This window comes from Trachypithecus francoisi, unplaced genomic scaffold (genome assembly GCF_009764315.1).
Source record: "Trachypithecus francoisi isolate TF-2019V2 unplaced genomic scaffold, Tfra_2.0 Lachesis_group8, whole genome shotgun sequence".
In the NCBI taxonomy this organism is placed as follows: domain Eukaryota; kingdom Metazoa; phylum Chordata; class Mammalia; order Primates; family Cercopithecidae; genus Trachypithecus; species Trachypithecus francoisi.
The window spans coordinates 112,117,859-112,133,837 of record NW_022681473.1 but is presented as its reverse complement, the minus strand read 5'-3'; the positions used below and the strand labels follow the sequence as shown (position 1 = coordinate 112,133,837).

Sequence of the window (15,979 nt, the reverse complement as noted above, 5' to 3'; positions counted from 1 at the left end):
CGATAGTAGCATGAAGAGAGGTCAGATCAGGGAAAAGTAACCACCACCCCTGCTACATTTCTCGAGTAAGTCCAGGAAAGGAAACCTTCAGGAGTTTCATACAAATCTGTTATTGGACCTTTCCTTACAGTATTATTTCTCACAATAACACTCAAAGACCTTTCTAGAGGCTGTAAATTCAAAGAATTCCAGAGACAGTACTTATAAAAGCAGCTGCTTCTTGATGGCATGGTCATGAAAGATGGCAAAGGATGAAAGGGCCACCACTGTTGCTCTTTCAGTTCCCTGATGCTATTGAACTCCTTTAATAAGTTAGATCTTAATAGCATTGAGAGGATACTAGAAGGAAATTAAAAGAAAATCAAGTGTCAAAAGGATTAATTTAAATAATAAAAGGTCTGCTTGAGGATTTGGGAAATAAAGGTGCACACTGAAGGCACATGGTGCACATAGTAGGCACAGAAGCATAAAACCTGTGTGTTTAAAGATGGAGATAATATGTGGACGACTGGAACAGAATATGGAGTCCAGAAAGAGACCTACGCATAGCAGTCTGTTGACTTTTAGCCAAAGTGCCAAGGCATTTTGAAGAAAAAAGTGTGATACTTTCAACAAATTATGCCCAAAAGTCTGTCTATCCCTGAGTAAGAACCAAACTTTGAATCAATTACTTCACTTTATATACAAAAATTAACTTAAATGAGATTATTGACCTAGATGTGAAAGCGAAAATTATTATATGTCTAGGACAAAAAAGTAGGAGAGAAGCTTTCATAAACTTGGGGTCAATACAGATTTCTCAAGGAGGACAGAAAACATGAACCATAGAAATAAGGCAAAAGTTGGACTTTAGCAAAATTAGAAATTTGTGCTCTTCCAGTGATATTAATAAGCAAATGAGTAGGCAAAAAACACACTAGATATAAATATTTGTAATGCATATATCCAATAAAAACTGAATAAAAAAATTGTAAAGATATACCACAATTTAATAATTAAAAACAACCCAATGAGAAATGGGCAGAAGATCTGAACACATGCTTCTCCAAGAAGGATATTTGAATCACCACCAGGAAGGTGAAAAATTGCTCAACATTATTAACCATTACTGAAATATAAATTCACACATAATAAGACTACACACATATAATCAAACGACCAAAATTTAAAAACCTAAAATCAATATTATTGAGAATGTGGATCGATAAGAACTTTTATGCATTTCTGGTAGATATATAAAATGGTACAGCCAGCTTGGAGAAAACTCGATTTTTTTTAATATTAAATACACATTTGTCATTCAACTTATCATTCAACTTTACAAATCTATTTTTTAATGTTTACCCAAGAGAGTTTAAATCATATGCCTAACAAATATTTGCAAGTGAATCTATGTAGCAGTTTTATTAATAATATCCCCAAACTGGAAGCAATAGGTAATAGATTATGACATATTTCCATTACTGATACACACAAATGCATAAATAAATTTTAAAAATTAGGATAAACAAAACAAGTCAGACACAAGACAATGTATACTGTAAGATCCCATTCATAGGAAACTCTAAAAAGGACAAATCTAATCCATAGTGAGAGAAAGCAGATCAGTAGTTATCTGGGGCTTCAGGTAATAGAGGACTGATGAGAAGGGACACGGTGGATTATATGTAGTAATGGAAAGGTTTTTACCTTGATTGTGGTGGTAGATACACAGGTACTTCCATTTGTTAAAACATACCAGACTGTGCACCTAAAATGGTTACAAATTATACCTCAATAACGTTTTGCATTTTAAAAACAAATTCTTTCCCAATAAAGTTTTTGAAAGCAGGCAAAAAGTCAAACTACAAATTAAAAACAAAAAAGAGAAACTTATTTCTGAAGAGCCATGACAAAGTAGCTGGTACAGACCTAACCTCCCTTTAAAACTGTGTAAAACGTGGTCACACAGTATACAAATTACTAAAAGATATTCTAAAGTTGAATAAAATAATCTGTATAAAACATAGTCACACAGTATACAAATTACTAAAAGATATTCTAAAGTTGAATAAAATAAACTGTATAAAACGTAGTCACACAGTATACAAATTACTAAAAGATATTCTAAAGTTGAATAAAATAAACTGTATAAAACGTAGTCACACAGTATACAAATTACTAAAAGATATTCTAAAGTTGAATAAAATAATCCTAGATAAAAGGATAGAAGTGCAAAATAAATCAGTCCATAAATACCACAGGAAAAGGTGAACACATACATAAACATACGAGAAGACCCTTGACTGTTGAAAGCCCCAACAGTAACATCTTGTCTGGTTTATAACATTGTTAGAAATTAAATAAAGGACAAAAATATTTCTAAAAACATGTATAGAGCCATTACATGGAACTAAAAGTAAAATTTTTGGATTATTCAAGATATGGTAAAGTACTAATGCAAATAGATTATAATGCATTGAAATGATATTGACTTTACCATAAAAGTATAATAAAAAATAAAAATAGTTAAAAGTAATGAGAAATGAAATAAAGTAATGAAAATACTTGATTAGTATATTAAATATTTTGAAAAATACAGGCCGGGCGCGGTGGCTCAAGCCTGTAATCCCAGCACTTTGGGAGGCCGAGGCGGGCGGATCACAAGGTCAGGAGATCGAGACCATCCTGGCTAACACAGTGAAACCCCGTCTCTACTAAAAAGTACAAAAAACTAGCCGGGCGAGGTGGCGGGCGCCTGTAGTCCCAGCTACTCGGGAGGCTGAGGCAGGAGGATGGCGCGAACCCAGGAGGCGGAGCTTGCAGTGAGCAGAGATCCGGCCACTGCACTCCAGCTTGGGCGACAGAGCGAGACTCCGTCTCAAAAAAAAAAAAAAAGAAAAAAAGAAAAATACAAAAGGATTGAGAAACATGAATAAAGAAAAAGGAATTTAATTTAAGAATAGAAAACCACAAAATGTTAGACTATTATAGGTACAATAACGCACTACAAATAAAAGATAAATAAATAAAACAGGCAGCTTATATAAGAAGCGACATCTAATCATATCTGGTTTAAAAGAAACGACACTAAATAAAAATACACACACACACACACGGAAAGTTAAAGGGTAGAAAATTTATTCCAAGAAAATACTAGGAAAAAAACTAATATGACTTTATTAGCAGCAAATAAAGTGAACTTTCAAGTAAGAAGTATTATCAGAAATATAAAGGACATTTTTTAAATGTCTACTCATAAAAAAGCTAAAAGGGGTCAATTTATTTGAGGTGGGGTCCTACACATTTATGGACTTTACCTTCATGAACACCACTAATTCCTCCAGTTTCCTATCGTGAAAAGCTAAAAATAAATAAATAAATAAATAAATAAATAATTCCCTCTTGGCTCTGGTAGAGTTAGGGGATAGATAATCATTGTGACACATAGTCAGAGCTTCCTCTACAACAGATGTCTGTTCCCTGGGCAAAGGCTTTGTCAGATTCTTATCCCAAATGGGGGAAGGGCATTTCTCCTACTTGAGTTTGACTCTTATAGCCCTCCCATCTTACTTAAAGGGGAAAACATGTTAAGCGGGTCAGTTTTAGAGGAATTAGATTGGGAATATTGGAAGTAGCTGGAGAAGAGAATGGGAGAAACAGGGAATTGGGATGGGAGGTACTTATGAAAACACTTGTGAAGGTCACAGTTCTAAAGACAGGCCCACTAAAAACACAAGCATTGAATCAGAATATTACAGGACAATACTCCTCTCTCAGATCTTACAATCACAGCATCAGGGCTCCAGTAAATAACAGTAAATAAAGGAGCTGAAGAGCTGAAAGAGTTACTAGTCACAGACTCTCTTTGAGGACTAATACTTAAGGATACATAAAGTTAATGGGCAAGACAAAACAAGACACTACAGGAATTTGAAGCCTTTGGTCCCTATAAACATGAAACACAGTCCAACTTCTAGCCAGATTAGATTACCATAAATCTTCCTTCTAATTGTCTATTTATCTCAGTTCCTATTGCCTGACACAACATGTCTAGATTTCAACAAAAAATTACAAGATATGCTAAAAGGTAAGAAAGAAAAGCACAGTCTACTGAAACAATAAAAATGCTAGAAAACCTCGGGAAAACTCTTCTGGACATTGGTCTAGGCAAAAAATTCATGACTAAGACCTCAAAAGCATGGGCAACAAAAACTAAAATTGACAAATAAGACTTATACTAAAAAGCTTCTGCACAGCAAAAGAAATAATTAACAGAAAGAACAGAATGCAAGAAAATATTTGCGAACTATGCATCCAATAGGGATGGATATCCAGAATTTACAAAGAACTCAAATTACTCAACAATTACAAAAAGCAAATAACCTCATTAAAAAGTTGGTAATGAACAGACATTTTTCAAAAGAAAACATATAAGTGGTTAACAGGCACATGAAAAAATGGCCAACATCAATAATCATCACAGAAATGCAAATTAAAGCCACAAAATCAGTCAGAATCACCATTATTAAAAAGATAAAAAAATAACAGATGTTAGCAAGGCTATAGAGAAAACGGAACACTTACACACTGTTGGTGGGAATGTAAATTAGTACAACCTCTATGGAAAACAGTGTGGCGATTTCTCAAAGAACTAAAAATAGAACTACCATTTGATCTAGCAGTTCCACTACTGGGTATCTACCCAAAGGAAAAGAATTCATTATATCCAAAACATACCTGCCCCTGTATGTTTTTCACAGCACTATTCACAAGAGGTAAGATATGTAATCAATCTGTTTCCATCAATGAATGATTGAATAAAGAAAATGTGTATATATACACCATGAAATACTATTTAGCCACAAAAAGGATAAAATCATGCCTTTTGCAGCAATATGGATAGAGCTCAAGACCATTATCTTTATTTATTTATTTATTTTTTGAAACAGCGTCTCGCTGCTCTGTCACCCAGGCTGGAGTGCAGAGGCACAATCTCGGCTCACTGCAAGCTCCGCCTCCCAGGTTGACGCCATTCTCCTGCCTCAGCCTCCCGAGTAGCTGGGAATACAGGCAACCGCCACCAGGCCCGGCTAATATTTTGTATTTTTAGTAGAGATGGGGTTTCACCATGTTAGCCAGGTTGGTCTTGATCTCCTGACCTCGTGATCCGCCCGTCTCGGCCTCCCAAAGTCCTGGGATTACAGGCGTGAGCTGCCGCTCCCAGCCAAGGCCATTACCTTAAGTAAAACAAATTAGTCACAGAAAGACAAATACTACATGTTCTTAATTATAAGTGGGAGCTAAATATTGTGTACTAAAGAATGTAGAGGGTGGAATAATAGATAACTGAGACTCAAAAGGGTGGAGAGATGAGGGAGGTGAGTGACAATAAGTTATTTAATGGCTACAATATACATTTTTCAGGTGGTAGATACCCTAGAAGCCCTAATTTCACCACTATGCAATCTATCCACGTAACAAAATTACGCTTGTAGTCCATAAATTTATATAAATAAAATTCTTAAAAAAAGAAAAACAGCCCAATCTAAAGAGATAAAACAATCATCAGTAACAGTTCCACATATGACATAGATGTTAGTATTATCAGAGAGGGAGTGTAAAATACATCAAAAAGTCTAATAGAAAAAATAAAAGTCATAAAAGAACAGATGGGTAATGTGAGCAGAGAGTTGGAAACTCTAAGAATCAAAAGGAAATGCTAAAGATAGAAAACACTGTAACAGAAGGGAAAAACTCCTTCATGGTCTCAAGATTTCTCCCATTTGTCAACAAGTCTTAGTTAAGTTTAAAATCATGCCAGCTGGATAGAAATTGACTTGTAATGGCAACAAATTCTTGGAGTCTACCATGAACATTTCTGAACACAAGAAAAGTGTATCAGCAATCCCTATGTATTGCATTCTAAGTGCTAACAGAACTTAGGATGGCCTCTGTCAAATGATTACAGCATTGTTCTCGCATGTTGATTTTTAGAGCTTCATGTACCTGTAAATGGTTCAACACACTTCATTAATCCTTTGAAATACTCTAAGACCACATAATCAAACATGTGAACATATAACTAGCCAGGGGGCTGCCTTCAGAGGAGTAATAGAAAGTCTCATATGTCTTATCTATTAGTATTTCACTTCAGCAGAGTCTCTCTTTTCTATTTGTATCTAATGATTCTAAGTGCTGTCATCAATATATCTGACCACTCCTGACTTGTGGCTGCACAAATCTCAATCAAGTGTTCAAAATTCCATTATGGCTTACCACTGCTTCCACTGACCGTGGATGAATTAGATGGATAAGGTGATATTGAACCTTTAGGGTTTCACGAATGTCCTTTTTGATTTAGTAGGAATGGTCCCTGGTTACTTTGATAGTATGGATGCCCTAAATCTGAAAATAAAGTCCATTAAAATATTTTGCCAATGATAACTTTGAATTAGGGTATGATAACAATTGTCTTGAAAATGTCCCCCTATTTTACCCTTTAAGGAAGAGAGATCTTTTTTTATTTTTAGATTTTAAACAATGTTTCCCACTGTGTGAGAAAAATTTAGTTACACTGTAAACATCTTAATGCAGTAAATGTAAAACTCCCTCCTCTCTACCTGCAGAGACATGGAGGTCCTGGCCAAAATGTACGCATTGGATGAACATTGAGATTATGAATGAATAAAAGAAAATGTGCAAAGCTTTGGTTTTAGCATCTTCTGATCAATTTTCCTCTCGTTAGAATTCAAAGATTCAAATACAGGAAGATTTGACATGGAAAATGAAAGCTCTGTGAACCTGGGGTATACCTCAAAACAAATGAACTTTAATAAAGTTTATATTATTTATAGTGTACATATTAATTATAAGAAATTATTTAATTAGGGAGGGCCTTTGTTATTTGTATGTGTAATTCTCTGAACCTTCAGATAGTGGTTCACTCCATTACTTAATCTGTGTTAGATGACACGTGGTTTACTATAGTGCCTCACATACACATTATAACACTTTAAAGTCCATCTGTTCACTTATGTGCTTTGCACTGGACTCTAGAGTTCTGGAACATAAATCATGTCTTGAAGTTCTGTATCTTTTGTGCCAGAAACTTAGTAGTCATCTAATTGAAATGGTTGAAGGAATGATTGTGTTGATTAATTGAGAAAAAAGGACTGAACTGATAAACAAGTATCAGCTTTGGGATCGTGATAAAAATTACCCTATTCATTTAGAATTTGAACCAGATTCTTCTTAGGTATTAGCTATTTACCTTTTATAATTTAAAACTCTTTTCAACTACTAATTAACTCAGAAAAATGTAGCTCCAGGGAATCAATCAGATACATCATTTCCACATCCATACAATATTTTAGAAATACAAGTTAACAGAGAAATGACACCACTAATAATGAACCTCTGTGGATAATCTCTCAATTCAGAGCTGCTACTTTGAGGAAAAACCCAAGAGAATACATCAAAACATGGTATAATGTGGTGAAATATTTGCTGAGTTTTTTCATACCCTATATGAAATGCAAACATCAATTTTGATTCCTTTGTTTCTTTTTCTCTTTAGAAAATAGTACTAATGGATCTGAGAGCATAATAATAATAAATATTTATAAAATGACATTGCCCTAATCATTATTTAATAATGTAAAAGATTCATTATTGAAGTATTAAAATTAGCTCTTGGTTTCTAGAACTTTTACTAATGTTTCATGGCCTCCCACCACCCTTGTCCTCTTCTTTATCCTTTCTCTTACCCCTTTTTCCATTGCCTGAAGAAGAAATGTCTGAGGGAAGATTATAGGCAGGGCCTCCAAGTTTCAGGGTATCTTTTATTAGGTTTATCATGGCATATAAGAGACAAATAATGCAGCTGCAGAGGAGAAAATAAAAGGTTTTGTTTTAGACATGTGGAGTGTGAAGCAATAGCATTATACCCAAATGGAAATATCTAGCAAACGAAAACTATTATGAATTCAAATCATGAAAGTCGGAACTTGGTGGAAAAAAAGGAAGTCATCTGTTTTGGAGCAATATCTAATGTAATGAGTGAGGATCAGAAGGTGGGTCCCTGAGAAAGTAAGTAAACATTTATGGAGATGAAAGGGGTCAGAAATCAGAGAAACATTCTAGAGAAACCAGACAGAGATTCATATAAATTAATTACTATAGCACTAATACAGGATTTTTCTTTGAGGAGTCTGAAGCTTAATGTGGAGCACATATGAAAGCAGACGGGATGATGCAGTCTGATGAGATATTTAGAATTGAAGTCAGGTGGAGCTAGAAAAGTGGAAAAGATGTCTTTTATATTACATGGGAAAAAGGTAATTTTAAAATCCACCTTGATATATAAAATATATGTAGCTATAGAAAAATAAGTGCTTTGTTATGTCTACGATTCTTGATATTTATTAATCTTGCCCTCTCCCTCCCCCCAAAACAGAAAGTTCCTGAATTTGTGATAACAGTGTAGCATAGAGGTTAACACCTTGGGTCTTGGTGCCAGATAGTCTGGAATTAAACTTTGACTATATTCCTCACTAATTGTGTGAATTTGGATAACAGTGTTAGCTTCTAGTTCTTGTAGTGATTAAACTGATATAATCCTTATAAAATGTCTAGCATTCACAAGCTTAACACTGTTTACTATTTTACCACTTATTTAATCTAGAATAATTACATTTAGCATGATTAAGTGGGACTGTATCAAACTAAAAAGTTTCTTCACAGCAAAGGAAATAATCAAGAAAATGAAAAGGCAGTCTACAAAGTGGGAAAAAGTATGGACAAACTATGTGTTTGATAAAAGGTTAATATCCAAAATATATAAAGAACTCACAAACTCAGTAGAAAAAGGAAAACAAATAAATAAAACAAAAACAAATAACCTAAATACAAAATGGGCAAAGGAGCTAGATAGACTTTTTTCCAAAGAAAACATACAAATGGCCAAAAGGTATATGAAAAGATGCTCGACATCATTAATCATCACAGAAGTACAAACCAAAATTATAATGAAATATCACCTCACACCTATCAGGACGGCTCTTATTAAAAAGTCAGAAGATAATACATGTTGGCAAAGATGTAGGAAAAAAAGAGCATCTTTGTATATTGCTTGTAGACATGAAAAATTGGCACAGCCATTACAGAAAGCAGTGTGGATGTTTCTCAAAAAATTAAAAATGGAATTGCCATATTATACAGGAATTCCACTTCTGGGTATATATCCAAAAGAAAACAAATCATTATATTGAAGCGATATCTGTACTTTCATATTCATTTTGGAATTATTAACAATAGCCAAGATATGGAAATAAACTAAGTGGCCATAAACAGATTAATAGATAAAGAAAATGTGGTACTCATATACATACATTATTATGCCATACAGAAAAGGAAATTCTGTCATTTGAGTCAACATGGATGAACCTGGAGGACATTAAGCTTAGTGAAATAAGCCAGATATAGAAAGACAAATACTGTATGATCTCACCTATACATGGAATATGTATAAGGGGATTCTCCTGCCTCAGCCTCCTGAGTAGTTGGGATTACAGGCACACGCCACTACATCTGGCTAATTTGTGTATATTTAGTAGAGACAGAATTTCACCATATTGGTCAGGCTGGTCTCGAACTCCTGACCTCGTGATCCGCCTGCCTCGACCTCCCAAAGTTCTGGGATTACAGGCGTGAGCCACCATGCCGTACCTATTTTTCTACTTTCTAAAGAGCAAGCACAATTTGCCCTACCCTGTAATGTGGGACATCCCTGCCCTGGAGCAGGTGCAACTGGAGTTTGGTGCGACTGAATTTCCAAGACACTAAGAGCATTGTGAAAGGAGCTGTCTGGACAGCATGATCAGCCACGACTGTCTGCAGGAAAAGGACTCAGCGTCCCTGTTTTGTGCTAACTATAGGTATCTGGTTAGGTAGAACAGGGAATTCAAAGTCAGAATGTATGAGTGCAACTCGAGGTATTATTAACTTCCTCCTAAAAAAATTTGAAGGGCTCTTGCAAGGTGGCAATGGCCCCTAGTTACTGAAAGGCACATGTTAGTGCCAGAGCTGGTCCTAGCAGTCCTGCTTAAATGATAAAAGGCTAATGGGAAGAAGATTAAGACTTTTTTAATGCAAGAGCGATAACTAGGGACAAGATGTGCTGGGAAGGAGAATTAACACTTTGAAACCCACTTTCACAAGCAAGCACACATGTGCACACACATACACACACAAAGGCACAAGTGCAAAAAAAGTTACGAAGGCATTTACACAGCTGCAGCCATAAGTAAATGACCTCTGATATCTGTTGCTCTCATTGAACAATATCCCTATGATTTCAAATTCCTTGGTTTGTGTGCATAAGAAATAAACCAAAATGTATAAACATATTACCAACTAGGACGTATTACCAACTCAACCTGGTATCCGAGATTAAATTGGAATATTTATTTTTGTAAAAGGGGAAAATTAGCCTATTGCAGGAAACAAGTCCATATTCAGAATATATGCACATTCATCATAACTAAAATACATGTAATTGTGACTTTACAATTCCTTAGAAATCTCTGTGAAGCAAATATTCCTGAGCCAGTAGTTTTGAATAATGTTTAACACTCAGAATTATTCATGCAATAAAATTCATGGTAATAATGAATTTTAGTGTTAATTTTGAAAAAATGAGGGTATTTATTCCCTAGTGTTTATTTGCTCTGAGAATGTGCTACTTTGTATTTCAGCTTCAACAGAGCTTTCTTCACCTCCTTGTTTCTCAGGGTGTACACAACAGGGTTGAGAAGGGGCGTCAGCACAGCGTAGAAAACGGCCACAACCCCATCCACAGCTTTCCTGGAGTCTGGTCTCAGGTAAATGAAAAGACCAGGGCCAAAGAAGCAAAGGACCACGATACAGTGGGAGACACAGGTCTGAAAGGCTCTGCACCTCCCCTCTGAGGTGTGGATCCGCAGGATGGAATAGACAATGGACACGTAGGACACCACTATCAGAAGAAAGCAGCCCGAGGCCACTATTCCAACAGTCACAAAAATGACAATCTCAATGGCCGTGGTGTCTGCACAGGCCAGTTTCAGGATGGGTGGTGCATCACACAAATAGTGCTGGATCCGGTTGGGTCCACAGTAGGGCAAATGGAAAGTCAATATGATCTGGACAGCAGAATGCAGTGAGCCACTGAGCCAAGTGCCGATGGCCAGGAGAGCACAGGAGCGCCCACTCATCATGCTGGTGTACCTAAGCGGGTAACTGATGGCCAGGTAGCGATCATAGGACATGACCGTGTAGAGGAAACACTCGGTGCTCCCCAGGAAGTGAAAGAAATAGAGCTGAGCCACACAGCTGTGGAAGGAGATAGCCCTGCCACTTGGGGACGCCAAGGTCATCAGCATTTTGGGCACCGTGACAGTGGAGAGCCACATGTCAATGAAGGACAGGTTGGTGAGGAAGTAGTACATGGGGGTGTGGAGGTGAGAATCCACCCTGATCACCAGCAGGATGAGGAGGTTCCCCAGCACAGTGAACACATAAATGACTAGGAAGGCTCCAAAGAGTGGGGCGTCCAGCGCTGGGGTATGGGGAAGGCCCGTGAGAATGAACGCTGTCACGAAGCTGCCGTTGGACATTTCTTCTCACCCTTGGTTTCTCTCCTTCTGGGGACATAAAGAGCACGCAGCATTTAGCGCTTAATTGAGAAATGAGAATTCATTCTCTATGTGGAAACTGCATCAACCAGGTAGATAATTCTGGCGTTATCATGGACTTTGCTTGTTACAAAGCTTCCTTTATAAACTGATAAAGTGATTTCCTAGTCTCTCTCTCTGTCTCACATATGCACACACAGAGACACATGTGGAAGAAATTAGGAGAAACACATTGTCTTATATTTCAATAGGTGTATAAATTACCACAAACTTAACTATCATAAAACATGCAAATTTATTGTCTCGTCCAGGTCAGCTGGGCCCTCTGTTTAGCTCTCACCAGGTTTTAATCAACATATCACGAAGGGCTGCAATCTCATCTGGGGCTGGGGATCATTCTCCAAGCTTCTTGTGGTTGTTGGCACAATTCAGTTCCTTCAAAAATGTTTAATATTCCAAGTTACAGAGGCAATCGTGACAAGAAATGATTGCCCACGCCTTATAAATGATACTGGGCTATAACAGCTCAGTGTATCAGGCCAGTAGTTTGGTTTCAGGACGATGGTTCATTTCCTGGATGACTGCCTAACTAAATGTCACTGGGACCTCACAATAGGAACACACATTTCTTCAAACATCCTAAATTTTGAATGGTCATTCCCTGTTGTGATACTAGCTAGTTAACTATCTATTTCAATGATCTTGAAATCCTTTTCCTCTTCACTGATCCCTGCCAAATAGTAACTAACCTTGGAACATGTAATTCTAACTCCTAAATTGGACCTCTTTAGTCATTCACGTCTAACTTCATTCAAGGCCTCTAATGATTGCTGTATCTGACAGCTCTTTCTCCATGTGATGTCAGATCTCTATATCTGATAGCTCTCTCAGGACTTCTGGGCCCCTTGGTTCTTTCACTCAGGTAGGCCCCAGGGTCAAGGGTCAAACCCATAGATGATTCCATGGCAGTTGGCAGTCCTGACAGCAGGCTGTCCCTGATAGATACAGAAGCGGGGAAGGGTGGGAGTTATATATCTTCTCTGTTTTATAGACTACTTCAACGTCTACTGCTGCCAATGCCTCAGCAACCACTGAAAGTTCAGATATCATCCTTCCTGTAACTAATCAACTCAAGGAAGAGATCTACGAAATAGTGGTGGTGGTTCCAGCTAAAAATTTTCACTCGTAATGGTGCATGTTTCAAATAGAAGTATCCAGGGTATGAACATACTTTTGTCCTCCTGGGCCGTAGTCTTAATGGTGATGGGAATCACCTTAGATGAATGGGTTGAATTGATTTCAGAAGATGAAGGAATCAAGATAAACCACAGTCCATGGATGATATGTTGCCCTGCTGTTTGGCCAGAAGGTCAGAACTCTACTCTAGAAAGAGATGGGTGGAAAGGAAGGGTGTGTCCTTAACTTTGCTTTCCTTAACTTGCATTAATCTCACTAATGTACCTATTATTTTCTGGTGCAGCTTCTCAAGTTGCAGTGTTCTTCCTTCCATAGTCAATGCAGTCAAGGCAGATTCCAAAATCTCACCATTTAGGTGTTCTGGAGAAAAGTTTATATGTTCACAGCCTTAACTGCTGGGCATTTGAGAAGTTTCAGCAGTAGCAGCAGGGTGATCCACACAACTAGACATGTGGGTAAGAAAGAAAGGTAACTGGCATTAAATAGTCTGTATTGCCACTAGATGATAGGATGAATTGGGGTATTTAACAAGAAATGAATTTGAAGAAAATGATAGAAGAGAAAGACACATAGAGAGACGTCAGGATAGAGAACAATTGTTTCTGGTTCTCTTATTCAGCTTAAGGTTTCCCTGCTTCTTTGTTATTTTGCAACTTCTTTCTTATTGTTTAATCAAATCTTTCACCCTATTCCAATTTTCACCTAGAGATTTCTGGACCCCAAGTAGAAATGAGTCTAGAAGAAATATCTGTACTCTCAAAACAGCTTTTGCTTTCCAACAGATGACCTGAAAGTGGTCAGGATTATGATGATGTCGATCCTTGGCCTTTCCTTCCTCCTTAACTTAATCCTGGGTATGAAATTCACCTATCTGATTCCTCAAAATAAATCTATACAACTCTTCACTGCCATCCTCAGTTTCTCCTCAGGTAACTTCCTGGCTCCCCTAACATAGGCTTATAGGTGTACTTTGATGGGTGGGTTCAGGCTGCAGTCTCTGAAAACATATATATATATACATGTTTATATATAAAAAACCATATATATGTTTATATATAAAAACCATATATGTATAAAACCATATATATGTTTATATATTTATGTTTTCATATATGTTTATATGTTTATATGTGTGTGTGTGTGTGTGTGTGTATATATATCTGTAGCTTCTGAGTTAGATCTACCATAAAAGCAGGAGCAGGATCAGTCTTTGGGCAAGGTGCAGTTGGACCGGGTGGAGGTTGGGAAGTCAAGTGTATATGGAATGAAGACTTGCATCAAGGAGCCAAAGTTCCTCAGAAAGGACTTTTTTTTTCCTTTTGTCCTTTTGTCCTTTTGACATCAGGTATCCTTCTGCTCTGGGCACTCACGCTATATCACAATAAGCTGAAGCAAGGCCAATCCATGCACTTCTCTAGTTATAGGATCACCTGGATCATGAATACTGCTTACTTAAACGTTTTCTTCTTGTCTGTCTGTGGTGAGTGTCTCCAGGGCCCTTGAAGGGTGTTAAGAACCAATCCATCCCCGACAGAAGGAAGGGTAAAAAGATGGGATAGGAGAATAGAGGGAAAAGTGCCAAACCTTGCATTTTAAAAGGCTGCAGCTCACCTGGATTCATTCTCTGATGACAGTTCTTCCAAGAAGAGTGGGAGGTCAGGCTTATGCGAGATGTCTGCTGTGCCTGGCCTCAGAGGGTAGCTCCTCATCTCCACCTTTTATTTTGCCTTTCACACCCTCCCCCACTTTAGGGTAGAGATAACCATCAAAGTTATGACCAAGGTGGGTGTCTGAGACACAATGCTCAGCCACTGTGGAGAGGAACAGTGACCCTGGGAGTACAGTGTAGTGTCAAGGCAGTTTGAGGGCAGAGAGAATATCTGATGCTAGATGGCCGTCTACCAAAACCGAAGTCTCTCCTTTCCTAAGAAGTCTTTAAAAATTCATTTGTAATTACACTTCCTAACCCAAAAAGAAGCATGTTCTCTTTCAAAAAGAATCCTCAATTTTCTTAAGCTGAGCAGAATTTAAGCTATTGTACATACACTTCCAGTTTCTTCCACGAAAGCATTCACCTCCCAGATGGCTTTGGGTAGTTAAAAGGGATCCACTGGGCTTTGGGTCAGGGTCTTAAGCCAAATTGGAGGGAATTGCTTCTGACTCTCCATTGTCCCTTCATCCCACTCCCTGGAATCTCTTTTCCCTAGGAATCCTCTCTCTCCTAGAGTGCAAGTTGTCTACCAGTAGCTCTACCTGCCTGAACATCCATACATCTGACACAGAATGTAAGGAATCTGAGAAGTCTATCGAAGGTATTTCATTACCAGAACACACTGCAATGCCTCGTAGCATTGTCCGTGCACACACTGTGAACTCAAAGGAAGACATCCTAAACAAACAAGTTCAAACACGTCGCGTAACCTGGGCTCTGTGATTTGGCAATCTATTTCTTGCAGTATATGCTCATCTTTATGGAAAAAGCTTTGTGGGTGTGTGCTGTGTCTCCAACCATGTTGTCTCTATTTGGAATTATAGTTGGGGTTTGTAAAAAGATCTGGAAGATGGTTTTTTAAAAAATCCTGGCCTGCTGAACAAATGGTTTCTTCTGCAACATTTGTTGTTAATATAATAAATATTATAATGTAAATAATACTTTCTGTATTGTTAAGTCTATACATCACAAACACTTATAATAATACATGATAGTTTTATTGTATTGTGAAATATTTCAAACATACCTAAGAAATACAAAACGATGATCAAACACCTATGTACACATCACCCAACTTTATAAAATTTAAACATTATTTCCTGAAGAAGTTTTTCAATTAAATTTATAGATATAACTGATGTTCCTCTAAAAGCTTCTCTAATTTCATTTCCTCTCGTTTCCTATCATAAAACACTTTTAAGAATGCATTGCTGATGATTCACACTCACGTTGACATTTTCATTACAAATTTATGCATCTACAAAAAGTATATAGACCAGCTTTTCAAATGTGCGAAAGTTGGTAACTATAACACTGTAGGCCGGGCGTGGTGGCTCAAGCCTGTAATCCCAGCACTTTAGGAGGCCGAGACGGGCGGATCACGAGGTCAGGAGATTGAGACCATCCTGGCTAACAC

The 15,979-nt window shown here is 37.3% G+C and overlaps 2 protein-coding genes across 3 annotated transcripts; one reads left to right on the top strand and one right to left on the bottom strand.

Annotated features, from left to right (window-relative positions):
* Nucleotides 1-10,700: 10,700 nt before the first annotated feature.
* LOC117080969 (olfactory receptor 10G8) lies at nt 10,701-11,696 on the bottom strand. Its single transcript, XM_033206476.1, has one exon. The coding sequence runs from the start codon at nt 11,634-11,636 to the stop codon at nt 10,701-10,703; it is 936 nt and encodes a 311-aa protein (XP_033062367.1). The 5' UTR covers nt 11,637-11,696.
* A 902-nt stretch (nt 11,697-12,598) lies between these two features.
* On the top strand, nt 12,599-15,730 carry TMEM225 (transmembrane protein 225). Of its 2 annotated transcripts, none has more exons than XM_033205051.1 (4): nt 12,599-12,873; nt 13,634-13,780; nt 14,197-14,331; nt 15,059-15,730. In XM_033205051.1, exons 1-4 carry the CDS (start codon nt 12,843-12,845, stop codon nt 15,283-15,285), a joined length of 540 nt encoding a protein of 179 aa, XP_033060942.1. In that variant the 5' UTR covers nt 12,599-12,842; the 3' UTR covers nt 15,286-15,730. The 2 variants fall into 2 exon arrangements, with proteins under 2 accessions (XP_033060942.1, XP_033060941.1); XM_033205050.1 differs by having other exon boundaries at nt 12,599-13,023; nt 15,059-15,719.
* Nucleotides 15,731-15,979: the final 249 nt, after the last annotated feature.